Raw genomic sequence first — 27,751 nt, 5'->3', positions numbered from 1 at the left:
ACTGACGACTGATTATTCACTCTAAAAATCTGCTATTACCACCTGAGAAAGTGCCTACTTCAGTGACAGTTATGTCTGGATTGTAAGTTAATGAACTTGAATGAATTGCCTATCTCATTTACTGTCACAATATTGAATATCCACACGCATTGTCGAGTGGCTGTGCTGGCACACTTATGAATCATTCATGCATACCCAGAGGAGGTCGCTCATCTCAGGCCTGGACCTATACGACATGTGACAGGTACAAATGACACATGGCAGTTGCCATTTCCTGGTCTCCAGAGGGAGAGATTTTATTATAACATGATGGCGATTGCTCTCTGATGGAAAAAGGGGAAATCTGCTCAACTCTGCAGATTAGTTTAAAAGAATCATGTATGGCCCCCCGAGATGTATAAAAACACACTCAAAATTGTAATTTAAAAACATATAATTTCTGGCAAGTGTCCTCAGATACACTTGGGTAAGGCCTTCATCACCGCTAAGAAAAAAGGCTTAATTTAAACACTGGCAACCAATAAATACTTCTTGAGTTTTAATAACTGTGTTTTTCTTCTTTTGCAATCCAATGTGAAATTGCACTTTGATTCTGTGATCCCCTGATTGTGAATAAAGTGGGATACAAAGTTGTCTTTGCAGACTAGTTATATAATATGGGTTCCATCCCCTTGCTTTATGCGTTCCTGCACTTGCATATCGCATTAAACTTGCGTGTTGAGTTCGCCAACCATTAATTAGGCAGACGTGTTTTTATGGACATTCAAAAGCATCTCGGACCTTTTGAACACGACACATAACATACATTCATAACTTCTTCTGATCACTCACCAAAAAAAGTAATTTTCGCCTGACTTCAGATTTGACCGAAAACTGTCTAGAAGTTTCAAAGGCAAGGGCGTGCTGATGTTGGTCTTTGGTTGAACCATCCATCCTTTCATGCACCGTACGCTGTTCTCTCCCTCCACCCTTAAATCAAATCTATCCCAGGCACTCCGAGACGGTTTTTACTACGTGTCCCAAGACACACATGCTGCATTATGGACTCCTGGCATCTAATCTGCAATTCAATTTTGACGAAATGCAATATGGCAAACAATAGAAAAATGTATGCCAAACCGTTGAGTCTGGCAGATCTATGCATGTAATTTATGCAACACTACTTGTCTTATATAAACCACCTCATATGACTGAAATGACACGTTCAGATATGCTGGCTTCCTCTCATATTCATAGCACTCCAAAGGCTTGAGATGGTATCCCAGAACCATTCATTATGTGACAACATTCAACATCAGGAATGGAGAACCTTATTGTCAAAGACATCAACACTCTCCATCAACGCCACCTGAATTCATTGCAGCCCGAGCCTGCAGCAACAGCAGCCCAAGCCTGCAGCAACAGCACTGTACAAAAAACACCTAAGGTTTTATCAATAGAATGCCCATTTTTTTCACTATTGTTCCGATTACATTTGTGTCTAAATAAATACTAGGCTTTCTCAAGAGTCTGTCCGGAGAGCAGCGGGTCCATGCCGACAGAGAGAATAAGCAAGAAGGCTGACAGAGTGCCTTGCTGTTTTTTTTACACCAACAGAATAACAACCCACAAAAAAATCCCATCGGACACACAAACACAGCGATGAAGCCTCTCATGCCACTCTGGCTGTGGATGCTTAGTGAGGCAGACGAAGGGAGGCGGGGGTGTGTGTGTGTGTGTCAGTAGGGACTACCAAATCCATTCCCAGCCCTGTTTTAGATGCGCATCCTATTCCAAATCTGGCTTCTTCTCAGAAGCCGATGGGCGGCAAGCATCAGAGAGAGCCCTCCTCAGTCATGCAGCAGGACAGTAGTGAAACTTCAGGCATGCAGCCTAAGGGCAAAGGGGACAGGGGGTTGGTGGGGAAGACCAACAAGCCCCGATGCCCTCGGATCTCTTTCAAGTGGTGCAGACACCTATTCACTGCGGCCCCCTTGACTCCCGCTAATGGGCCACTACAAAAGATCACTCGTCTCTAAGAATAGCGAGCACCTGGCCCTTTCATTCAACCGTACATGAATACATTCCCAATTCAAAACTTCTGAAGGCATAACCCCCCCCCCCCCCCCCCCCCCCATCTCCATAAAAAAAAAAGAACAAATGAAAAAGGCAGGGGTTGTGGTGTTGGTGATGGCAGGGATTCTGAGGATTCTGCTATCACTAGCTGGAGTGTGATGATGGTGAGGCCCTGTCGCAAAAGCTACAGAGGAATAGCAGGGATTGTGCTGGCACCTGACTATTTCCAGCTGACATCTCTGGCTCAGGGAGGCGGATTACCCTCCACTTTATCTCTTTCTTCTGAGGCTTACCGCCATTCATACGGCAAGCAACTTCAAAGTATGCCACAAAAAACATGGCAGAATGTGAGTGTGTGTGTGTATGTGGGGGGGGGGGGGGGGGATGCGTGCGCAAGAGTGGGCATGGACTCTTCCCCGAACAGAATCGGCTTAGTAAAGGTCCGTTCAAATGGTTGGAACGCGACGAAAAGGGAGAAGCGTGTTTGATCTCGGTGGGCAGAAGCCTCCTCTGGCTTCTTGGGAGGGCCACGGGAGTGCCCTCCGGTGTCCTGTCCAGGTAGTGCACCTGAGGCAGGTCAGGCACCTCTCCTACACCCCCCCCCCCCCCTGGCTGTCCAAAAACATTGGGAGACGTTTCACACAGGAGTGTCAAGAGGATTGTTGGCTTCTTCTGTGAACTCAACTCAAAGCTTGTGCAGGTTGAAAAGTTTCTTTTGTCAGACAGTCAAGACTAAGATGGCATACACTCTGAGGGGATTGGAGGTAGGAAGTTCTAAGTTCATGCAGAGTGCTTTGATACTGGTAGGTGCACTCATGTGATGGCAAGGTGAGAAAATAAGCACACGGGACACATCCACCTCGTCAATTTCAGACAGATTTATTTGCTTTGGGTTCTTGGGATACAACCACAAAGACAACGTTGTGCAAAGAAAGCAAAGAAAAGATCCGTTTTCACGTACAGCGGGATGATAAGCACAGGCCTCACATCCAAAATACACGCGTCAAAAAAGAGCGGACATATGGTTGGCAACAATACTGCATAAGATCAAGCAAAACACTGAAGCAGAAGAGTAAGTGCTCACTTACACGGCTAAGTATGATCTGTCGAACAGAACAGAAGACTATCAAGTGAGCTTCCATCGTAGCTTGAAGAGTACTGCTAATTATATAATTTGAAGGCAAATAATGGATACCTATTTAAAATAACCAGCCATTCAAAATAACCAGCTTCTTTTTCTTTAAAACAGCAGTATAAAAATATCCATAGCTGTGAGGCATTGGGTTATTCTGTTATGGGCCGTGTTGATAAGTTGATAAGTTGTCAAATTAAAACTGAATGCAGGTGTACGCTTTTATGATTAAGCATCTCTGACAGGGGCCTGAGAGGGGTCTGTGTGAAACGGCAAGTCTTTCCACACAGTTTTGTTTGCTAAAGCCTCCGTAACATATTGCTAGGATACATTCATTAAAAAAAAATCTTTTTTTTTATATATATATATATATATATATATATATTTATATATAGAAATGAAGCATTTAGCATTTTTTCTTCATTCGTATATCAAACCACACATAAAACCTTTATTTTTGTTGAAGCATTCTTTTTGTTGTTGTAATTTATGTAAATACTTCATAAAGCTGAACTATGTACAGGTGTTCTGCATGAATTATAAATGAATCCGACAGCACCTCAAGAACACAAGACTAACACCAGTCGGTGCCACTGTGGATGGCACTCTCCTCTCCTCTTCTCCCGTCGCACGCGGTACACCTTAGGTGATGTTGACGCGAGGTATGAATACTGAGCTCACGTGCTTTTCGAGCCCACGACTTAAGCAGGAGAGGGTGGAAAACTAGAGCTAGGCAGTGGGAAACAAATGAACACTCCAGGTGAGAGGAAAGAGAATAGAAGAAGGAAAAAAAGAACAGATGATGCAGTGACTGAAGCAGATGGGAGTAAGGGTCGGGCATCAGCTGTCTCCATCCTCACTCATCCTCACTCCTGCTCCCCTCGGACTGTTCCTGTTAGCAAACATGACCACACACACACACACACACACACACACACACACACACAAACACACACACACACACACACACACACACACACAGATACGCACACACAAACACACACAAAGAAGAGAAAGGAAAAAAAGTCGTCATGACAAGCCAGAAGGCCCACTGTGCACAACCGTGCCAAAGCAGATTTTTTTTTTTTTTTTTTTTTTTTTAAATGAAAAGTTAAACTGACAAAGCAAAGCCAGTCCTTCTCTTTTGGAGAGATTGGTAAAAATGACAACATACAATTACTAAATCTGCTTCCTGCTGTATCAGGCATTGCAACTCAATAGAACAAAGAGAGAAAAAAATGAGGAGAGACAGAAAAATCAGCAGCCCACAGAAGCCAACACAGAGCTATGTAATGTTGGGTAATGGAAAACTACTGGAGTTCAAATGACTTACTGTTTTCTTCTACGCAGAGCGAGCAGAGAAAGAGAAAGGGAAAGAAAGAGTCAACAGAGAGGAGGAACTACTTCTACTATTCCCTCTTGGGCATCAATAAAGCCCTCAGTCTGTCCGTCCTTAACTATATAGCCTCTTGGCATCCATTTTGAACGTATGATGCAAATAAATGAACATTTTGATAGCAATGTGGCATCATATCATATTAAGGCAGAACTACAGGGATCTAGAGGGGCCTTTTCTCCCAGCTTCCTACGTCTTCCTGCAGCTCATCCTGCTATCATCATCACGGATCAGAGGAAGAGACACAACGGACATCTGACACCCATCATAACACAGACGGATGACAGATCAAGACATCCCGCTGGTGTGAAATTCAATCAATTGCTTCACTCTACTCACACTTTTGAGACAACTCTCCGTGACATGTGATGTCAGGAAATGAGGGTTGGATTGTCTTACACTTACTGGCTTCAAAAGGCAGACACTACGTGTCGTCGGAGTTCAGAGTCGGTGAGTCTTCTATGCGTTAATAATGTTGTTAGACCATAACAGTGTTCCTAGATCTCCACTAAAATAGCACTGTGTGATATGGATGATAGCTATGGGTTCAGTACCTGGACAGCACTAGTTTAATGCTAAAAAATAGTTCTAATTCCGTTGGCGTACGATGACCGGAGTTATGACAGCGAGGGACCTAAAAGGGAAATCTAGAAGGTGCTAGTCGCCCCCTCCTCATCGGAACCTACCTTCTCCTCCAGCTCGTCCTCGCTGTCCTCATCGCTGACCACAGGCTTGGCCTTGCCACGGCTCTGCCTCTTCTTGCCTTTGTCGTGACTGCGCTCCTCTCTTTTGCTCAGCTTGATCTTCACTTTCACTGACTTGGCTGAGGACAGAAGAAACAAAAAGAGACAGGCAATTCAGTGCTTTTTCTTTTTACAAAAATGTAACAGTAAAATAAATAAATAAATAAAACCAGGATAATTTGGGTTGCGCAGTGAAAGTATGGTTATTAACACTCGTATAGTAATCTTCTGACTGACAATACAGGTGGATCAAAACTGCAACAAAATCTGCATAAGTAATGCATGCTCAAATTTGAAGTGACAGAACACAGAACAAACACTAAGTTAAATCTCACACTCAGCCTCGGACTCCTCCTCCTCCTCGTCATCGTCATCACTGTCGTCTTCGCTCTCCTCCTCCTTCGCAATCTTCTGCCTGGCACTCTTAAACACCGACTGAAGCACGATGGAGTCCTCGTAGATCTGCACAGAACCCACCACCAAGAGACCCTCCATTAGACAGCTCCTATCTGTCAGTGAGACAATGGCAGGCCACGGGGGGGGGGGGGGGGGGGGGGGGGGTGTTGCTTCGGAGAGAGGTGACAAGCGACAACGTGGTGTGAGTTCTCCGCGTCTCTTTCAAAAACTGGATGTGCTGGGACTGTTTCCAATATCTGTTTGTTTGTATTGAATTCTCTCCTCTCATCTTTCTCTTTCTCCCTTGCTCTCTTGCGCTGAAGGCCGCTCTGCAGCTAAACCCGATGGCTTTCATTAGGCACCATGTATATTTGGACTGGGCTTGCGTGGCTGTCTCTGGTGACACCCCCCAGGGCATTCTTGCATGAGAGCCAAAGCAAGCATACAAACAGCAACAAAGAGCTGATTAGAGAGGCTGGGTGGAAGGAGAGAAGCCATGTTCCCCACTGTTTTGCAGCCGGAGCTATAGACCAATGTGTGGCCTGCACTTGAAACAGATCCCTAATGATATCAATGGACGGTCTAAGAGAAGGGTAATTAGACAGACTCCCCAGGAGGATAGTTGGTCACAAATTGTTGAAGAGGAGGGGAGACATCTTCTTCGGGTCGTGTGAACTAAAGGGAGATGTGAAACAGTTGCAGCAGGGAGGGAAACTATTTCATCAAGATTGTTATTGTGGTGTCATGGGAACTGTCTTAAGGGGAAAGTGTCTATGGATGTTTTCTCAATCAATCAATTCAATCTTATATAGCGCTTCTCTAAATACCCGAAGTCGCTTTACAGAGTCCAGAGTCCAGTAGTCATTCATACACAGTCATACCGGTGGTGGTAAGCTACATCAGTAGCCACAGCTGCCCTGGGGAAGACTGATAGAAGCGTGGCTGCCAATCAGCGCCTACGGCCCCTCTGACCACCACCAACATTCATTCATATTCATACGATGCAATGCATGTCTTTATGATGCATGTCTTTATGTGGGGGAAACCGGAGTACCCGGAGTAAACCCACGCAGGCACGGGGAGAACATGCAAACTCCACACAGAAAGGACCTGGAACGACCTGAAACGACCAGGATTCGAACCCAGGGCCTTCTTGCTGTGAGGCGACAGTGCTAACCACTGAGCCAGCGTTTTCTGTGGAGAGGAAGAGCCTGTAGGATTGAAATCAATCCAAAAGACCAAGGGCCACATTCAGACATAAACTATCCCTGTTAATGTTCTAGCTTAATTCAGCGAGTTGACAGCTGATGTGTGTTTAACATGTCTTGAACTATTAAGTGCACGTTCCACAGCTGTTTGAAAAAAGGACATGGCTAACATAAAACCACAATCATTTCTGCCCATTGAACCAATGGATATCTACTCAATAGCTGGAACACATACTTAATTGTACATACATAAATGTTAAACCAGGAGATGCTGTGATACAATGAATCTTATGGGGTGTTGTTTACCTCCAACACCATACACACACAGACACACACACAGACACAGTCTCACCTGTGAGCCCTCCAGGTTGAAAGTCTGGGCGTTGTGACAGAGAAGCATGACGTCCTTCTCCAGGTCGCTCACGCTCCTGTACTTGTGACTGCGCACGCGCTCCTGCAAAGCACGCGGCATCGTTCCTTTAGCATGAACAAGGCACAGCGCTTTCCACAGCTACAACATCAAATAAAAGTCCTCTCAAAGAAAATGAAAGGAAACCCTAAGCTCCGAACCTCCTGCCATTTCACGCAGACCAAGAAAACACACGGCAATTTGAAGTTTCTGCCCCACTCGGGGATGCTGAATGCTGAGTTAAAGCGCACTCGGCGCGCCTACCTTGATCTTTTTGAAGTCCACAGGTTTCCTTATCAGCTCGTAATACTCTGGGAGCTCCTTACGCGAGGGCAGCTGCACAAAGACCTCGCTGAGCTGCCTGCTAGAGCTGATAGGGAAGAAGAAGAGAGAGAGAGAGAGAGAAAGAGAGAGAAAGAGGATGGTGAGGTGTTGGAAGCTGGAGATGGGCTCCTGACAGAGGCCCCAACAGAACAAAAAAAGAATAAATAAAGTGTGTGAGACAAACAGTGGTTTCTTAATCTGATTCGCCTCTGGGGAGAATCTGAGTGCAGAGACAAACTGTTGAGCAGCCAGGAGAAGACCGCGGGGTATTTTGGTTTGACTGGCAGGGGAGGGTAAGCGGACTGACACTGCGTTTTATTGAGAACCGGATGATTCCTGACGGCCTGAAACCAAGAGTGACACAGCATGGTTTACAGCTACTGAATTATGCAGAGCGCGAGATCCGGAGAGGTGGTCCTACTGGCAGTACAACAAAAGCACCAGGGCTGCTCCTTGACAGAAGTGATCCGATCGACACCCCAATCACCTCACTCTACAGACATCAGAACATCACAGCAGGGTAGTGGTGTGTGTGTGTGTGGGGGGGGGGGGGGGGGGGGGGGTCTGCCCACTGCTCGAAGTGTCCCCAAGAAACAGGACAGATTTGGCTGGCTGTGCTCGCTAGTCATACTCCCCCTATTTCAGAGATTCCACGGCTGTCTCAGCTGATGCGAGGCCTGCTGGTGGCTGGTCCTAAGAGGACATAACCCTGCAGTTCCGTGGCCCATCATTCGGGCTGGTTTGCATCATCCCTATCTCGACAGCCAGGTGTCAGAGAGACCCAAGTGATTAGAAATGGGTTATGTCGCCCCTGACGACTCAGTAAATAATAAAGGTATTAAAGGTATAGATAACCCTGGGGGAGATACATATGCGAAGGCTACAGCTACTGGCTAATATATACTATGTATATATATCATACATACACACCCACATGCATATATATATGTGGTTATATATATATATATATATATATACACACACACACACACACACACACACACACACACACACATCGTTTCTTAGAGCCAGTGTAGCGTGTGTAACAGAGGGGAATAGGCCAATGAAGCACAAATAAAAGCATGAATATGCTTTGGACTGAATTCAAGCAGCACCTCCTCTTTACGTCAGACCAGACCGGCTTTGCCAACTCTGCTGCAGCCATATCATGATCCATGACGGCATGATACTGATTAGTCTGATTTCATAAACAGCCTTTCAGTAAATTGTTTCAGGATGCGACAGAAGAAACGGCTCGGTAATAACAAATACACATTTTAGTGTTATATGGGGACACTTACAATGTCACTGAGTTTCTTGTACGTGCGTTATCAACACACCCAGGCAAAATGAAACAGACAGTTAATTGTCCGGTTGTTTAGCTTCTTCGGCCTGTTGCTGAGACAAGACTAATAATAATGAATAGGCGTGGACATTTATTCTGGAGAGTTGTTAACGCTAGGTAAATCTTGTGTTTAAAAAAAAAAAGACATAACAGAGAAAAATAAACGTAATTTAAACAATGTAAAATAATAACTAACATTTCTCTTTGATGCAAGTGTACACAGATAAGGAATAATTGCAATAAAAAAACAACACAGACCTCTAAAAGGTGCCTTCTTAGTAGTGCTCCTTTTGAGAGACAGTAGCAACAATAAAGACCCCTTCCCACCCCCTGCGGCTACATCCACGCGGTTCCACCAGCACCAAGGCTCCGAGATCATCTTGTATGCTCCTAATCGAACTGTTTCCCATGGCAACAGCACCACAACTTACACTTAAGGTCACATAACAGCCCCCCTGATGGGGCAACAGGCTGAGGCGGAGAAGAAAGAGCTCCTCCTGTGCACACAGCAGCTACCACAATGGAGCGCAATGGGGGGGGTGTATTATGTGTTATGGGCACTAAGGAAACCTTAGGTGACCCTGTCAACTAGTGTATCACATATGCAATCAGAACAAACAAATAAACTCAAATAAATAAATAAAAATAAACAAAATTGAATAGGGAGCCCCTATGAGCTTTTCTGGCTTTCTCTGAGACAAGTGACCTCCACCATGACTCACAGAGAACCGCGGCGGGTGCCAAGCGTGGGCCTCGGCCCCAGGCCGGCTCCGCTCCGCTCCTGAGGCGCACCTAACTCACTCCAGAACCACTGCGTGCCGCCTCCATATGACTGGGGCGAAGGGGAAGGAGGGAGAGAGAGAGGGAAAAACAGAGGAGTGCGAAATAGAGAGAGAGAGCGAGAGAGAGAGAGGATGAAGAAAAGAAAGGAACAGGGAGGACTCCGTGGTGAAATCTCGGGGTCGGGTTCGCTGAGCGGAAAATCTACGTCATTGTCCCGGGCAGAGAGCACCACGAAAGAGAGGAGCTCCAAAAACTGTGTGGCTCCTGGAGAGGAGAGCAGGTACCGCGGCCTTCTGGGTAGAGGCCACTGGGCAGGCAGGAACAGGACCAAGAGCCAGTGGATGTTATGTCATTTAAAAAAAAAAAACATCAGCCTACTGATGGAAGGGTGACTGGAAGAAGGGGACGTTCAGTCTCACGATTCCTGTTATTCAACGTTCTATGGCGAAGGGGGAAAGAAAAATGGCATGGGACTGTTTTCTTTTTTATGGCCGCCATATGTTCTCCTCTGGTTCGCTTATCTGTTTACTGTGAAGAGATTTACTGCCCCACTGGTCTTCAAGCAGGTCACATCTCTCTCAATGACACAGATGGCCATAAATCAATCCACTCTGTCAACAATTATGAAATTTACGGTGACTGACAGGTAAATCTCAGTGAAGTTGATGGTCTGGACACACACAGCATAATAATGGCGACGGGCTACACTATGTTATGCCTTTGTATTACAGCAGCAGCACAGATTAAACTGTCACAGGGAATAACATTGCATACTCCCAGGCAAAAACACAAGGGCATTACATTAATGTGGATACAGTGTATACACCATATTACCTTACTGCAGTGGCACATTTCTACAACTCAAATATTATTTATTATGGATAAGGCTTCCTTCCTAAGAAATCTTTTTCCTTTATGTGGACTCACCTGTCCCTGTAGTTGATGACCGTGTCCACGATGGCGGTCATCTGCTTGGTGAGTTTCGGGGGGTTGGGCGAGAGTTTCTCCGACGGCGGTCGGCCCCGTTTCTTCTTGGCCTTCTCGCTGCCCTCGCGCCGGCCGTCCTTGTCGCTGTGCCGCCTCCGCTTGCGCTTCTTCAGGCGGATCTCCTCCTCCATCTCCTCCAGGTTCCCGTCCTCGATCGCCTGCAGGGGGGGACAGGGATGAAAAGACCAACTCAAACTCTTTTCACTCAACAGCAGTAAAGCGCTGGCTTTTCTATACAAAATACAAAAGGCTGGTAGGCTGGTAATCGATTGTGCTCTGGCATTCTTTCATCTCTAGTGCTTTCATCCTATTAGTACACGCACACACAGACATAGACACCCACACACATACACACACTCACTACTCTCGACTCAAAAGTCCATTCATCCTGATACCATCCTGATGGTAAACAAAAACACCTGAAGAGGGATGTGAAGTTTTCTTTTCTTTTTTTTTTACCTCAAGAGCAGCAAAGTGCTGGCTTTTATAGTGGTGTACATGTGTTCAGGGGGCCAATTTACAAACTCTACACTCATAATGTTGCCCTCACATTCTTGATAGCACAAAGGTGCGTAGCATTCAAATAGGTGTTCTGAGAAACAGCTTCATTAAAAAGTAATGAAAGGTAGTGCCTATTGCACAGCAGGGTCTTCTATGTTCAGTGTGAGATGGCACTAAAGAGTTCTCTAGCCCTCTGTCCAGTTCAGTGCCTGTGATTGAGTTCAGACCGTGGAGAGCTCCGACAGCAGTCACAGCCTCACATACCACCGGCAGGATTTCCACAGGGAAATCGCTCGCAGGAGTACGCCTTGCTTTGTGGTCATATCATGCATGCGCACACGCCCATACACACCACACCAACACCCACACCCACACACGAACGCATGCACTCACACCACACATGCACGCACCCACAACCACAGACACGCACATCCACAAACACACACACACACACACACACACACACACACACACACACACACACACACACACACACACACACACACACACACACAGTCACCCACGCATCTGGAGGTGTAGTGCGCCACGAAAACGGAATATTACATACACATCTCCGCGTGGATCCGGAGGAGACGTGGCGGCATATTTATGAGTTAGCGTGATTGCGCCGCGGCTAATTACACCCAACTGATCGCTAATGGATCCCATCTGCCTGCCGTCTCCTGTGCCGCTCCCCTCCTCCCTTTTGTTTTTCTGGTGACGAGAGCGGAAAAACAGTCGGGGAGTTGCGCTCTCCGAAGACTCCGAAAAGCCCCGGCATGAGCACGAGGCCTCACAGCACATCGGACGCTGTAATCAGCCCAGATGGAGAGCAATCAGCTGGGGCTGGGCGTGAGAAAACGAGAGCAGGGGATTGGCTTGCTCTAAATTTCAGCAGGACACTTTTCAAACCTATGGCACCTATCAAACTGAGCTTGACGTGCACTTATCTGCAGAGCCTATGCTGGAGAGCTTGTGTGAGCTGTGTCTTTAGACGGACAGTGCCAAGCTGAATCCATTTCATTATTTAATTTGTGAGAGAGAAAACGAACAAAATTATTGCCGCACTATTACCACGCTTTTATCTGCACTGTTCTGTTCTCCTCGCTATTGATCAATTTTGTCTGTCTGTGTGGCAGGCTGTTTTGAGCACAGCGGGATGCGATAACTGAAAAAATGACCCTGCTATTATTATTATGAGAGGCCTCAATGGAAGATGCAGTCTCCAAAGAGCGGCAGCCTCTCCCATCTTGGGTCTTTCTACCCCATTACTCCCCCATACGCACACACACACACACACACATATAGACACACACGCACAAAGACACACACAAAGGTTCCTTCACACACAGCAAATGTCCTTTCAGCCCAATTGGTAACAAAACAAATTGCCTGTTCTTAAGCCAGGAAGAATGAAAGCCCTAGTAAATTGCAGCCTGTGTCTCTATAAGGTTGAGTTAGATGTAAGAACCCCCCTGATGCACCGCGCAGACGCATGATGGCACGTTCCATCAAGTTGTACAGTTGTGAGCATTTCCTGCCTCTCTTAACGACCTTTTCAATGATAATGATCACTGCACATCTGATCTACAACCTGGGGTTAGTTGCTTAACGAGGCCTTTCAGTTTGTTTTGTTCATTTCTTGTCCCCACCCCCCAGCCCTGACCACTATTATGCTCTAATTTAAGTCACTGACTAATTGTCAGAGTCACTGTTGATAAAAAGGCTGAGGAATGAGGCTATGTAATTAGTGGGTGAAACCAAAAAGCACCATGAAAAAAGCCAATCCCACCATTAGAGACAATTCTCCCAAATGAGCCCTTATGGTAAAAGGACCCTGACTGCAGATAGCACCTCAAGACTAAATGAGAGGGGCATATGGCTACTGAGGGGGCGTTAGCATTCACCGCTATGGTCCTGAGAAATATCCTATTAACACCTAAAAAACTAGAACTCAGTAATGATTAACGCACCCTCCTGAGCAGACCCCCCCGAGAGGACTACTGTTTACCACACCTATCTTCTTCTTCTCTCTCTCTCTCTCTATCTCTCTCTCTCTCTCTCTCTCTCTCTCTCTCTCTCTTCTACTGCTTCTCTTCCTGCAATATTTTGAGGGGTGCAAACAAGATGGTGTGACAAACCACCCTGGGCAGAGTTTACACCCACACTGGCTCCCCACACCTGTAATTCCATCTCACACATGTGGTCACAAGTCACGACCAGCACTGAACAAACCTCATTACTTCTTTCTGTTTATATTGTGGTCTCCACCAAAGCACAACCAGTCCAGCAGTGCTCCAGGCTGCAACAGAACCGCCTCCCCCTCCACCCATCCCAAAACACCCAAGCCACGTGGGTGGCGCTTCTGAAAATTCATTAGCACCTGTATTCAATTGAATTCCCACTCGCCAGATATTAATATCAGTTTCAATACTGCGGAGTGCGATATGCATACTGGGTAGAGAGCAGATTGGCCCTCCTCTCACAGGTGCCGCCGTGTGTGCAGACGGATTACAGGTGAGCCTGTGCGTGTGTGTGAGTGAGTGTGTGAGCCTGTGTGTGTGAGTGAGTGTGTGAGACTGCTGCTAAAGGAGTTTTCATTTCGCTGCATTGATTGGATTCGGCAGTGTATTGAAAGAGAGAGAGCGCTGCAGGGGGGTGAAGTCGACAGAGTTTTTCCGTCAGCAGAAAGCTTTGTTGTGTTCTGGCTGCCCGCTACCAGAAAAGAAATAAATACAGAAAGGAGCGGGGAGGAGGACGGGGAAGAGAAGGAGGGGGGAGGAGGAGGAGAAGGCGGTGGCTGACACCGGTGTTCGTTCAGCAATACATTTGATGTGATGTGCTTGCGTGTGCATACTGCTGAATAGCACCTCGTATGACTGCCTATATATACCACTGATTTGTTTGTAAAAGTGTGTGTGTGTGTGTGTGTGTGTGAGACGGTGTCAGTGTAACCTACACACATTCAGTACACGCACATACATACACATCCACACCGGCAGATACATTTCTCATGGTTCATTCAGTGCCACAGGCAGTGTATACTGCAGTGTGCATCAGAGTCATCTGGAGACTGAGCCCCATTGCCAGGCACATTGGACACAAAGGCCTCTCACATATCAATCAATCAATTCAATTTTATATAGCGCTTCTCTATATACCCGAAGTCGCTTTACAGAGTCCAGAGTCCAGTAGTCATACACACACAGTCATACCGGTGGTGGTAAGCTACCTCAGTAGCCACAGCTGCCCTGGGGCAGACTGACAGAAGCGTGGCTGCCAATCAGCGCCAACGGCCCCTCCGACCACCACCAACATTCATTCATATTCACACAATGCAATGCATGTCTTTATGATGGTGGGGGAAACCGGAGTACCCGGAGTAAACCCACGCAGGCACGGGGAGAACATGCAAACTCCACACAGAAACGACCTGGAAGGACCGGGATGCGAACCCAGGGCCTTCTTGCTGTGAGGCGACAGTGCTAACCACTGAGCCACCGTGCTGCCCTTTGTTTTGGCTCGCTCGGATCGCTCCTCTAGATGTGGTGACATTAAACGTAGTCTTCCTCAGGAAGAATGAGAAAGACCCTAACAGAGCAGGAGAGAAAGAGCTTGGCAGGGAGTCGAAGGTGAAGAGAGGTGATGGAAAGAAGGATAAGGATGAGAGAGAGAGAGAGAGAGAGAGGTATACTGTAAATGTTGAGATACTGACTATGTGACAGAGGAGTTATATAGAAAAAGTATAAAAAAAGAACAAAAGAAAGTGGGAAAGGTCCACTGGGAAGATATGGACAAGTGAGTGAAAGGTACAGCTGAGGGAGATCAAAAATAGATATGAGTGTGAAGGTCAGAAAGTGAGAGAATGAGAAAAAAAGAAAGAAGCAGAAATAATGAGAAAAAAACACACACTACAGACAGACACTGAGAGTCTGGAAGATTTAGATTACGGAGGAAAAACAAACAAAGAGGCTCACGCACCGAAAAAGGAGACAAAGGTAAGAGAAACAACCGAAAGAGAGACAGGACAGAGAGGAGAAGGCCAAACGAAAAGAAGAATAGCACCAAAGCAGACTAAATAAAACAAAGGAGACTTAGAGAGAGGTGGGCGAAAGGAACGACAAGACTCTTGGCAGGCCCTCACCCTCAGCCACTGCTTCTCTGTGAGCGCGTCGCTGTAGTCCACGTCGCGCCGGCTGCGCGAGCCGCGGCCGAACATCTTCTCCTCCTCCTCCTGGCAGGTGAGCCGCTCCACCTCGGCGTCGTCCTTCAGGATCCAGGATGGCAGCTCGTCCTCCTCCATCAGACGAGGCTTGCGCTTGGGGTTGCGGGCGTCCTCGCGCCGCCGGTCCAGGTCCATGCGCTGAAGGGTGAGACAGGAATGGGGAGGAGGAGGTGAGGACACACACACACACACACACACACACACACACACACACAGTTCAAGACTTCCCAAACCTTCCGGGCCAACAAGTGAATGTATGTTGATATGCATCATTTAATCTATGTAGGCCCACATTTTGTTAGAAATAAAGCCACATTTTGTTAAGGATAACAGTTTATTTATTTTTTTCATGTTTTACATTCAACTACCAGACTACATTTTGTATTTTGTCTAGTTCAGCTTTTAGTCAACCTGATTAATAAAAAGGTATTTTGCCAGTGCTGTCATTTTTGTCGACGACATGTGTCTTTCAGATTGTAGTCTCTAGAGAAAAGCCCAGCAGCATTTGGCCTCAGGTCTCAGGTTCAAGGTTTCTTGGCTTGACCGACAACACGCTGCCTCAATTTACATACTCTATAAATAAATAAATTCATTAATTAATTAAAAAAAATATGTATTTCCATAATAAGCCCTCAAACATTTGCATGATGCATAATGTATTTGTATTACGTGTAAATATATGAGGATGACTACCGTAATTTCCGGACTATTGAGCACACCTGAATATAAGCCTCACCCACTGAATAAAAAATAAAAAAATGTTAACATAAAAAGGCGCACATGTCTATAAGCCGCAGGTGCCTACCGGTACATTGAAACAAATGAACTTTACACAGGCTAAAATGAATATCAAAAGTAATACAATAGTGATGCATATTATTAGTTTTGCCAGTTACGATAAGTGCACTGTTGCTTTAAGAGAGCACAGTTGCAAGAGTCAATCAGAAGCTAGAACGTTGGATTGAAGACAGCGAGATAGAAGAAAGACGCTAGTTTGAAACCAGTGAGCTAAAGAACTTGAAAAGACTGGATTTGTATTGTTGTAAACTGTTTTGAGTTCTGTCTACGCCGGTGGTTATTTTGACATTAGTTAAGTTATTGAGATACTGAGAAATCGCGTGGAGCTAAGCATCCATGCGGCTGCATCCATGCTAGCATCCTAGCTCCACAAAGCCACCGTAAACACAAAGCCACCGTATACAGTCACAGGTATCATAATCCATAAATTAGCCGCGTCATTGTTTAAGCCGCGAGGTTCAAAGCGTGGGAAAAAAGTAGTGGCTTATAGTCCGGAAATTACGGTATTTCAGGACCCTTGCCTGACCTGCTGTGGTCACCAATGTTATGGAAGCCACGGATCCACATCACACAAGACTGAAGGGATCATTTCTCAAGCGCACATCCAAATCTTCCTCAATTCCAATATCCCCTTCCAAATCTCTTGGAGGCAGGGGGACGACTGCACTGTGCCAATCACGAAGGCGCTGCAATCATGGGTTATGTAGAGGGACAAGCACGGGGGAGTGCAAAGCAATCTGTAGGCTCAAATGACCACACGTCACACTCCAGAGAGCAAACAATAAGGATTCCTGTTTCTAAGAGCGTGCGGTATCAGCGAACCACGCGGTGTGCTGCTGGGGTTAAACAGTGGGCAAAGCTCAGACTCGTACATGCTTTTATCTCTGCATGGCGCTGCGCTCGCTACAGGGGCGAGGGGGGAGTTGCATACACAGTATCTAGAGGGGGTGGTATTAGTGTTGAGACTTGGTTGTGGTTGGTGCTTTACCATGAAGAGCTCAAACTCGTCCTCGATCCTGGCAATCATCTGGTTCAGGGTCTCGTCATCTGGGACCTCGTCTTCCTCCTGACATCAAAAAGAGAGAGAGAGAGAGAGAGAGACAGACTGAAAACCTCTGAAAAGTAGAGCGTATTAAGTATGTCAAACTGTGCGGGGGAGCTAAACGTTCATGGCAGAATTGCAGTAATGCACTGCCTACAAACGCAGACTTCAAGCCATGTGTGAAATGCACACAGTTAGCCATCACGCTAAGTCATTTCTGAGGGCTTTAGTTTGATTCGCGGTGCACGGCTGTTGGGTTGAAATTATGCAAAGGCAGAAAAATAAATAAATACACAGTGAAAGAAAAAAGAAAAAAAAATACAACTAACAGCATCATTACGAACCTGAGGGACAACTGCTGTCAGAGACCAATCAAATAAGGAGCCAGAGAAAGTAGGCTGGGTTTGTTGCATGAGAGTATTGGATTGCTAAAACGAGTCAAACACTACCAGGTCTGTGAACCACAAAGGCAGAGCCTTTTTTATTGCACTTCGCTGATTTGCTAATCATTGCGTCTACTCTGTGGAGCCTCCTGCTCGAGAGGGTGGCATTAGGGTGTGTTATTTAAAGACGGCAATAACACATAAATGCCACTGCCTCTGTGATGGCTCAGTGACGTTTGCGACAGCCTGTTATATAAGCGTGAGGAGTGCGCTCCCCCAAAGCTCCCTGACACTCCCGTGCTCCCCTGGCCACGCCATCTGTGCACAAACAGCACCCCCTATTGGCGAAGTCCAACCGCAAACAGGGAGGAGTGGCTTTTGACGTCTGCATTCGGAGGACTCTACTTAATACATTGACTCTTCAAATTTGCTCAAATCTCAAGCTGATTTTCTGTAGTCGTGCCTTTCATATCTTCATCCAGCAGATGAGGCTTCAGTCTATTAGTGAAAAATCGAATCCCTAGGTATGTGAGGGAAAGGTATTAGAAAGGTCACAGGTCACAGACTGGTAGAGTACTGATTTGGGAGGGTGGAGTGAGAAGGTGACAGGACGGACCTCGTTCTGCTCCTCGTGCGTCAGGATGGCCTTCAGGAAAACCTGCCGTTCGTGGCCGGACGACTTCTGGTCGAACATGCCGGCCTGGATGACCTTCTGGTCCACGTTGAGCTTGTACTTGGCGGCAGCCAGGATCTTCTCCTCCACGCTGTTGACGGTGCAAAGGCGCAGCACGCGCACCTCGCTCTTCTGCCCGATGCGGTGAGCGCGGTCCTGCGCCTGTAAGTCCTGATGGGGAGAGAGAGAGAGAGAGAGAGAGCGTGTGAGATGAAGAGTGAAAAAAGGCAGAGATACATCACGAGTGAGAGAAAAAAGAGAGGGAGAAAAAGAGAGATGGAGAGGGGAGACAGAGACAGAGTGAGAGTTACACAAGACGCAATAGATTACTCCTCCTTCTTGGCTGGCCATTGACACGGTCACTGAATAGGTTAATCAGACCTGCTGTGAACCTGTAATTTTCACCTTAGATAGGTTGTTTGAAAAGTAGAAGATAAAAATGAAGAGGCTATTCAGTTACCATGACTGGTTGTGACCTCAACTGAGTTATAGGCGACCTGGAATGACTGTGAATGGGAATACGATCAACACGCAACGCTCAAAGGACTCAGAACGCAGAAGGACTCATTTTGTTTGCATAAATTGAAATGCATAGAGAGAGCAGTGGGATATCTGCCAGATTTATTTTCCTGTTCTTTAGGGGGGCCCAGAGGAACTCAACACCATTTATTTTCAAGTCTCTAATTCATTCGGCTGAGTGTTAATTAAAGCAGGTCACCCGCAGGGAGAGGGTGTGTGTGTGTGTGTGTGTGTGTGTGTGTGTGTGTGTGTGGGTGGGTGTGTGTGGGCGTGTGCGTGTGTGGGTGTGTGCGTGTGTGTGTGTGGGTGTGTGCGTGTGTGTGTGGGTGTGTGCGTGTGTGTGTGTGTGTGTGTGTGTGTGTCTCAGCTAGGTCACAAAGTGTAAAACAAATGAGAGGAGAGGAAGGAGAAAAAAACGGAGTCGAGTGAGAATTGGGAATACCTGGCTCTTGGTAGGTAAATGTGTGTGTGTGTGTGTGTGTGTGTGTGTGTGTGTGTGTGTGTGTGTGTGTGTGTTTGTGTGTGTGCAAGAGTGTGAGTAGTGTTTGTGAGAGCGCGGCAAACCTGGTGGGGGTTCCAGTCGCTGTCGAAGATCACCACGGTGTCGGCCGCCTGCAGGTTGAGCCCCAGGCCCCCGGCGCGTGTGCTCAGCAGGAAGATGAAGAACGGCGAGTCGGGCTCGTTGAACCTCTTCAGCAGCGCTGCGCGGTCCTCCGACTTGGTGGCACCTGTTCCCCACACACACGGGATAACAGAAGAAACCTTACATGGCTACAGATTCTACTCTATTTCAGCGATACAGCTCTATGAACACTCAAGTTTTATTCAAAAGACTTTTCTTTCACATGGCAGTGCATTAGAGGCGACTGTATCAGTAATACCACCTGATTTACCACCATAACAACAGATAACTCGGCTGATTTGTCAACAGACTCTTTATAGTCTTTATAGTTTGTCAACCCAACTTAGTGATCTATCCAACTATAGTTGGGAATAACCAATAGTTGTATATTTAGGTGTGGGGGGTTACAGTTGGGGGTTGGAGTGGAGGGGGTTGGATCTAGGCGCTCACCGTCCAGGCGCAGGTACTTGAAGTTGCGGTAGGCAAAGTAGTCCTCCATGATGGTCATGAGGGTGGTCATCTGGCAGAAGAGCAGCACGCGGTGGTTCGTGGCCAGCAGCTTGGGCAGGATGCGGTCCAGCAACTCAAACTTACCGGACGCACGGTACAGCTCAAGGCTGCAGAGAGCAGGGGTGACAGGAGAGAGAGGAGGAGGAGGAGGAGAGAGAAGATGATGAAGGAGAAGGAGGGAAAAGGGGGAAGAAGAGGAAGGATATGGAGGAGGTCAAAGAAGAAGAATGAAGGGAAAAAAGAAGAGAAGGAACATGCAGAGAAAGAGGGGAAAACAAAAACATGTGCTTGGTTAAACAGTGGCTGCCTTGTGTGCAGTGTTACTGGTGCTCATGGGGCGATCATGGGAACGCTTAACCCAAAGACTATGCAGGGCCCGGCTTGATTCTGGGCGCTGTTTTCACATGGTCAGAATGAGATGCCTTCTTGCTTCCTTACCCATTGATCATGCCATTCGGAAAACCCAAGTGCTCCGCAAACGATTCCTGAAAAAAAAAGGCAAACCGAGTCAAATCATTCAAGGCAAAGGTTCACGGGGGAAAAATTACCCTTTTGATCAATAAGCTGAATTCATCATAAAAGCCTTTCACCCACGCCTTTCATGCACGTATGCACATGTATCTTAGGGCTCGATCGACATCAAAGCAAGCGTAGACAGTGAGGGGGCTCTGGGGAGACTGACTCACCTCGATGTGCGGGAACATGTAAGGATGATTGCAGATCTTCTTCAGTTGCATGATGGTGTTCATCAAGGTCTTCGCTCCTCCTTTACCCTTGGGTGAACGAGGTGAGAACGACAGTGAGAGAGAGCCAGATACAATGACAATACATTTGACCTCTTTATGTGATAAAGAGAAAGAGAGAGAGAGAGAGAGAGAAAGAGACCATGAAGTCACATCTTCTCAAAGAGCTTCTTTGTGACATGGTGTTTCCTCCTACCTTCTTGTCCTTCTCTGAGCCGTCAGTCAGCAGGATGCCCCTGCCCTGCATGTGCCGGTACAGAACCTTCTGGATGGCCGACATGTCACATTTGACGACGTACTCCACCTGAGCGAACAAAGGCAGAAACAGAAGTCCAGAGGTGCTCCTGTGTTGGCAGCTGTGTGGCTGGGCCACTTTGATGCGTGCCCTCCATTCGCTTCTGGCTGGAATGTCATGACCTATGCTTTGAGGGGGTAATCCCCTTGAGCAAATAGCCTATACTAATACGGAGGGCCAGGATTAGAGGGTTCCTACACCCAGGCCAGCTGGATGTTGGGGCTTGGACATTTTTCTCCATGGCCACGTACCTTTATTACTCAGCCAAGGCAATTTCACATTATTTGCATCACGAAAAGCCATTAAGTCTCAGCTCTGCATGTTAATGTCTCTCCCCACATGACCGCTATTTGCCTTTTGAGTTCAAACGACTACGGGGGATCTTTTGAAATTCATCAGCTAATGTGCTGAAATCAATTATTCATTATACATATATTAATAATGAATCGATTCACAACTATTTGCTGGTCTAGGCAAGACATTAACTAACATGAGGCCCCAAACAAACAGTGAGGTTCAGGTTCACCTTCTCTGGAAGCTGAGACTCCACCTCCTTCTTCAGGCGACGCAGCAGGAAGGGGCGGAGTACCTTGTGCAGACGGCGAATGATCAGAATGGTCTCCTCTTCATTCAGGTCCACCTGCCAACCAATAGTAAACATGCAAAAACATGAAAAAGAACAACAACAAAAAAGGAATCAAATTAATAATTTGATGTGCTAAACAAAATCACAGCAAAGCTTGTGTAAAACCTTAAAAAATGATCTTGCTAATGTTTAAATCCAAACCCTTGAAATGTTATGAGTACAAATGTGTTTTTCAGCTGTATAGCAAATCAGAGCCCAGGGCAAAATCTTCAAAAGCATTTAGCATAGGGTACGCTGGACCATCCTTTACGAAAGGGAAGGAGATAATGCCGTCCCACAATTCCTTGCGGCAGCAACATTTAAAGACCCATGTCAATACCACCCGCTGTCACATAATTACGTAGGCTAAAGTACCAGTGCAGTCGGATTCTTGTAGCACCACAATGGTCCTTATGAATTCTTCACATCTTCCAAAAATGACGTCCTTTGCCCTTTCCTAACTAATTTTCCTTGGCCTCGATGGAAAGCGCCACAAGGTCAAGGAAAAGTAGTTAGGAAAGGACATAGGACGTCATTTTTTTTTTTTTACATCTGACCGCAGCCAATGTCTATTGTTAATGGCTCTATATAAACAAATAAAATTGAAACTAAAATTGATTTATGCCACCAGTTGCCAGCCTGTTACTACTCTATTCTACTGAAGCACTGTGCTGTATCAATAAATATCTTCTACAGGAACTCAGGAACTGTGTGTCGTACTCTCTCTCCGGTCATGGCGAAGGGTGCGTTGAACCACTGCTCGAAGGTGCTGCAGCTCTTGAAGATGGTGGGCAGGAGGAAGTTGAGCAGGGCCCAGAGCTCGGGCAGCTTGTTCTGCAGCGGCGTCCCGGTGAGCAGGAGACGCCGTGGGGCCACGTAGTGTGTGTTCAGCACCTGCGTCAGCCTGCAGTGGTGGTTCTTCATGCGGTGACCTTCGTCCACAATCATGTACTTCCAGCGGATCTGGGAGAGGAAATAAATGCAGACTTTGAGAAAAAACGTTGCAGGGCACAACAGAAACACACACTCTGGTGTAATCATTTGGATGAACACACAGACAGAGCTAATGACAAAGCTTGTAATAGTTCCACAATAACAATTGGCAACAAATGTTCCAAATGCATCCACTTCTTTGCAAATACTGCATATACCATTTGCTGCAATAAGCTGGTCTTACTGTTCCAACATTAAATACTTTCCTGCAGCATTTCTCGAATTTCACCTCTGTCTAGCAACTGTTTAGACAGTTGAGGCTTCTCTCTGTCTCTGACGGAAGCCCGGGCTGGTTTCCACCGCCTCACTCACCTTGGCCAGGATGTGCTTGTCCTTGATGATGTACTCGTAGGTGGTCAGGAGCACGTTGAACTTGCCGCTGCGCAGCAGAGGCACCAGGTTTCGACGCATGGAGGGCGTGCCCTTTACGGAAGACAAGAGGGTTCCGTCACACAGCGGATAAAGAGACAGGGGAAAGCGTGAGGTTGGACTATTGGAGAATATTATTATGGTAGTGGTGGAAAAAAAGATCAAATGACTGACCTTGTATCCGATTTTGATAATGGTTGGTGCCCACTTGTCGAGCTCATACACCCAGTTGGAGAGAGTTCTGGCGGAAATGAATGGGAAAACATTTCAGTTCACATCACTGATAATAACATAAAAGGCTTTGAGATGGCCATCTGTTGGAAGAAAAGACCGCTACCAAAGAAAGCAAGCTAATCATTCTCACAGGAGCCTGAATCACATGAATCACACCCAAGAACAGGCTAATCCACACAGTCTGTGTGTGTGTGTGTGTGTGTGTGTGTGTGTGTGTGTGTGTGTGTGTATTTCTATATGTGTGTGTCAGGGTGTGACATGTGCAGCTCCCTCTGCTCCCTAGACAGATCAATCTCTGCAGGATTAGCTGAAAATCCTCTCCCTCACCTTGCGCACGGAGACCCCAACCCTGTCGTTATCATCTACACCTATTCTCATCCCTCCCTCGCACTCCGTCTCACTCTCTCTCAGAAAACTTTTTTTTGCCAGAGACAGGTAATGAGAGTCTTGAACCCAGCTGCAAGCCGATGACTATGTGATGGCAAACATGCTGTTTTCTGAAATGAACATGAATTAACATTTACATCTCTTCACGCTACGTAGCAGTGGCAGATAATCCACCCAGCTGTGTCACCACATAATTGCTAACTCCATTAGCTAACTCCGTTCGCCCCTCACTACCATTCTACTCAGGAACAATCTAGATGATTGGTCATCATTTGCCATTCACTCCCGACTTGGACGGGGCCATGTCCGAGTACTGAGAGAAAGACTCAATTCAAACGCAATAGTGTGCAAGTCACTGTGTGTGTGTGTGTGTGTGTGTGTGGTGTACGTTAGCATGGTCCGTAACGCACGAGAGGGGCACGATGATCAGGTAGGGCCCGTTGAGCCTCTTTAACTCCATCAGGTAGGTGATGAGGGCGATGGTCTGGATGGTCTTGCCCAGGCCCATCTCGTCGGCCAGGATGCCGTTCAGGTTGTTGTTGTACAGCGACACCATCCACTCGAGGCCCTGGATCTGAGCCGAGGGACACAGACGACAGGATTTCAATGAGCACGCTGACCACATACGTTCATTTCCCTTCTGCATACGTAGTGTGGCAAGGGCAATGACTTTTGCACGTAACACAATAAATAAAGTTGTGCACGTAACACAATAAATAAAGCTTCTGTGCTTTTTTATCATAGGGCAGTAAACACATTAACCATAACACATGCACACATTTATTTCAGAACCTACAATGTGGAGCTTATTTTACTCTATCATTTTCGCTCCTGTCTGTGCCCTTTGAGTCACCCACTCCAAGCCACCCTGTCTACCAGCAGGCATAATCCATTCGCCACTGTCGCCAAACAACAAGGTATGCGTTTCAGATCGGCCCTTTCCGCTGTGTGTATGTGTGTGTGTGTTCACTTATCTCTGCACACCATACAGAGCACTGTGTATGCAGGGTCATGTCCACGTCCTTGTGTGCGCATCTGAGAGAGTCGGTGTGAACGTGTGCGTTTGCATTCATCGCGGTACTTTCTCCCAGTTCCAGTCTGAGAATCTCTGCATGTGTTTAATGTATGCCATGTCTCACTTCATATATGTCCTGTCTGCTGAGGTTGCACTGCATGCATGTTTAGCGCCTTTACCTGGTAATGCTTCAGGGTGCCGTTGATCAGCAGGGAGGACTGCTTCTCCACCCTCTCGATGACGCAATGGGCCACGCCGTAGTAGGACTGAGAACTGTTTTCACCAGCCTGAGCGCTGTACTCGTCATCCACGTCCTGCTTTACCGAACTGTGGGGGAAAAGGGGAAATAAACAGAGAGGGAGAGAGAGACAGACAGAGAGGGAGACAGACAGAGTGAGAGAGACAGTGAGAGCCAGACATACACACACCAAAAGGGAGATGATGGAGGGGATAGGGGAGAGGTGAAGTGAGAGAAGACCTTAAGAGTCAGATCAGAAGTGATTCCAGTCTCTTTCTAATGCTGGGTCACACTCGCCCACTCCAACACAAGATTACATTAACAGCGCGCGGTTGCAGTAGGCTGCTCCTGGATCAGCGGATGAGGGGGTGAAGTGAATGGGCCCCTCTGAGAGGGCTAAGCTGAGCTGACGATGGTCGAGGGAATAAAAGACTGCCGCGTGTGTGTGTGTGTGTGTGTATGCATGTCACACATACTCGATGATGTGCTTGGTGGCACTGTCGAACATCGCGTCTCCGCTGGGGTCCTTGGACTTCTTCTCCTCCAAGTCCAGGTGTGACGTGGACTCGTCCTCGTCCTACACAAACACACCACAATAGAGAGAACAGAAGGGGGCAATTAGAGGCAGTTGGAGAGGTAATCCGTCCACAGCGATGCACAAGTTACCCCCGTGGCGATCTCAATCCTTCAGATACTACAAACAAAATGTATGAATAGATGGATGGATGGATAAATGGATGGATGGAGCTGAACTGTAAAGGACAGGAGGGGGGAAGGTAGGATGAGGAGAGTGTTGCTGTCAACCGTAGACTGGAGTCATGAAGGCACGAGGGTGAAAGGTTAATTGCATGCCAGGTCCACCAACTTGGACAGCTACTTCTGCCACATTACTTTCTGATAATGTGATTATGATGTTTAAAGTGCATGTTTGTGCGTGTATGTATATGGGGGGTATTACAGTGGGGAAAATAAGTATTTGACCCCCTGTCGATTTCGCGGTACATGGCCCCATCCATAGTCCCCTCGATGCGGTGGAGTCGTCCTGTACCCTTGGCAGAGAAACAGCCCCAAAGCATAATGTTTTCACCTCCATGCTTGACAGTGGGGATGGTGTTCTTGGGGTCATATTCAGCATTCTTCCCCCTCCAAACGCGGCAAGTTGAGTTGATGCCAAAGAGCTTGATTTTGGCTCCTCTGACCACATCCTGTCTCCCAATCCTCCTTAGAATCATTCAAGTGTCCATTGGCAAACTTCAGACGGCCCTGTACATGTGCTTCCTTGAGCAGGGGGACCTTGCGAGTGCTCCAGTACTTCAAACCATTACGTAGTGTGTTGCCAATGGTTTTCTTGGTGACTGTGGTCCCAGCTGCCCCATCATTCACAAGCTCCCCCTGTGTAGTTCTAGGGTTATTCTGCACCTTTCGGATGATCACCGATACAGCAAGAGGGGATATCTTGCATGGAGCCCCAGACCGAGAGCGATTGACAGTTGTTTGGTGTTGCTTCCATTTGCGAATAATCGCACCAATAGTTGTCTGCTTCTCACCAAGCTGCTTGCCGATGGTTTTGTAGCCAATTCCAGCCTTGTGCAGGTCTACAATCTTATCTCTGACATCCTTGGACAACTCTTTGGTCTTGCCCATGGTTGTGAGGTTGAAGGTGTGAAGTATGATTCTTTGGACAGGTTTCTTTTATACACGTCACCAGTTGAGATCAGGTGTACCTTGTTAGGCCTAATGAGGACTAATCTGTGTGCTTCTTGGGCACATAACTGGTCTGTGGGAGCCAGAATTCTTGCTGTTTGGTAGGGGTTCAAATACTTATTTTCCGCGACAAATGCAAATCTATTCATAACTGTTTTCGTTGATATTCTGTCTCTCACTAGACCTACCATTACAATTATAGATCACACATTTCTTTGCAAGTGGCCAAACTTGTGAAATCGGCAGGGGGTCAAATACTTATTTTCCCAACTGTATGTGTTCTGTCATGTGTGCCTAATGGATAGACCTCTCCAATCCAGGTTCTCTATTTGACAGCTAGAGAAATACCATTTCCATTTTAAAGAAGCATGTTCTGTCAATAGTAAATGTTGTGTTGTGAGTGCTGTGATTTTTAAAACTCGAGAACGTAATCCTTATCCTTATCCTTTAACTTAAAGAATGTACACCAATATGCCACAGACAAATGTATTCATCATTCAAAACTCAAATCAAAACGCCAACACAAAAAGATGCTTCTAAAATTAAGGTTTTACTAATTGGCTAAACTGCTGTAAAAATAATGCAATTCGTTGTTCAACTATGGGCTATATTCATGAATGACCATGTCCTATCACAGCACAAATAGCCAGCAGAATATAATCTAACCAATTTATTACTCATGTATGCAGTATCTTCTCACTATGGCCTTGGCTCTAGTCGTACATGTGAATGCATACATGCATGAAACCTTGGCCTGTGTCTGTAAACGTATGGATGTGGCTGTGCATAATGGTATATGGTAAAATGGTATATGACAAGCATGGCCTTGGCCATGGCCTTCAGATCTCACCTACTAGTAAAAAAGAGAAAGCTCTGCTCACCTCCTCCTCATACTCGGAGCTGCTCTCCTCGCTGTCGGACCGTGGGGCCACTTCATAGCTGCAGAACAAAGGCAGAGACAGCAGCTTATCAGATGCTGTTGATGTTTACACCATCATGTCTGGCCGTCTCTAATATAATCCCTGCTGCCTGTGTGCTGGCACACGCAATGTCAAGCCTCATGCACTGTGTTGGGTGGATACACAAACAAACAAAAA

At 46.7% G+C, this 27,751-nt stretch overlaps 1 protein-coding gene across 1 annotated transcript in view; it reads right to left on the bottom strand.

The window, feature by feature from the left end:
- Positions 1 to 2,918: 2,918 nt before the first annotated feature.
- smarca2 (SWI/SNF related, matrix associated, actin dependent regulator of chromatin, subfamily a, member 2) overlaps positions 2,919 to 27,751 on the bottom strand; it is a 35,801-nt gene continuing 10,968 nt past the window's right edge. The window contains exons 14-35 of the mRNA XM_031570616.2: positions 27,536 to 27,593; positions 25,427 to 25,527; positions 24,892 to 25,039; positions 24,108 to 24,271; positions 23,251 to 23,317; positions 23,020 to 23,130; positions 22,435 to 22,677; positions 21,616 to 21,729; positions 20,991 to 21,098; positions 20,738 to 20,824; positions 20,490 to 20,536; positions 19,992 to 20,158; positions 19,484 to 19,647; positions 18,344 to 18,571; positions 17,291 to 17,368; positions 15,424 to 15,642; positions 10,719 to 10,936; positions 7,604 to 7,709; positions 7,283 to 7,384; positions 5,662 to 5,788; positions 5,270 to 5,406; positions 2,919 to 4,079 (exon numbers count right to left, since the gene is read on the bottom strand). Of these exons, the coding sequence (XP_031426476.1) occupies positions 4,044 to 4,079; positions 5,270 to 5,406; positions 5,662 to 5,788; positions 7,283 to 7,384; positions 7,604 to 7,709; positions 10,719 to 10,936; positions 15,424 to 15,642; positions 17,291 to 17,368; positions 18,344 to 18,571; positions 19,484 to 19,647; positions 19,992 to 20,158; positions 20,490 to 20,536; positions 20,738 to 20,824; positions 20,991 to 21,098; positions 21,616 to 21,729; positions 22,435 to 22,677; positions 23,020 to 23,130; positions 23,251 to 23,317; positions 24,108 to 24,271; positions 24,892 to 25,039; positions 25,427 to 25,527; positions 27,536 to 27,593 (2,830 nt within the window). The 3' untranslated portion in view covers positions 2,919 to 4,043. The remainder of the gene's footprint in view (positions 4,080 to 5,269; positions 5,407 to 5,661; positions 5,789 to 7,282; positions 7,385 to 7,603; positions 7,710 to 10,718; positions 10,937 to 15,423; positions 15,643 to 17,290; positions 17,369 to 18,343; positions 18,572 to 19,483; positions 19,648 to 19,991; positions 20,159 to 20,489; positions 20,537 to 20,737; positions 20,825 to 20,990; positions 21,099 to 21,615; positions 21,730 to 22,434; positions 22,678 to 23,019; positions 23,131 to 23,250; positions 23,318 to 24,107; positions 24,272 to 24,891; positions 25,040 to 25,426; positions 25,528 to 27,535; positions 27,594 to 27,751) is intronic.

This window comes from Clupea harengus, chromosome 7, assembly GCF_900700415.2.
Source record: "Clupea harengus chromosome 7, Ch_v2.0.2, whole genome shotgun sequence".
Lineage (NCBI taxonomy): Eukaryota > Metazoa > Chordata > Actinopteri > Clupeiformes > Clupeidae > Clupea > Clupea harengus.
This window is presented reverse-complemented; position numbering and strand designations above follow the sequence as displayed.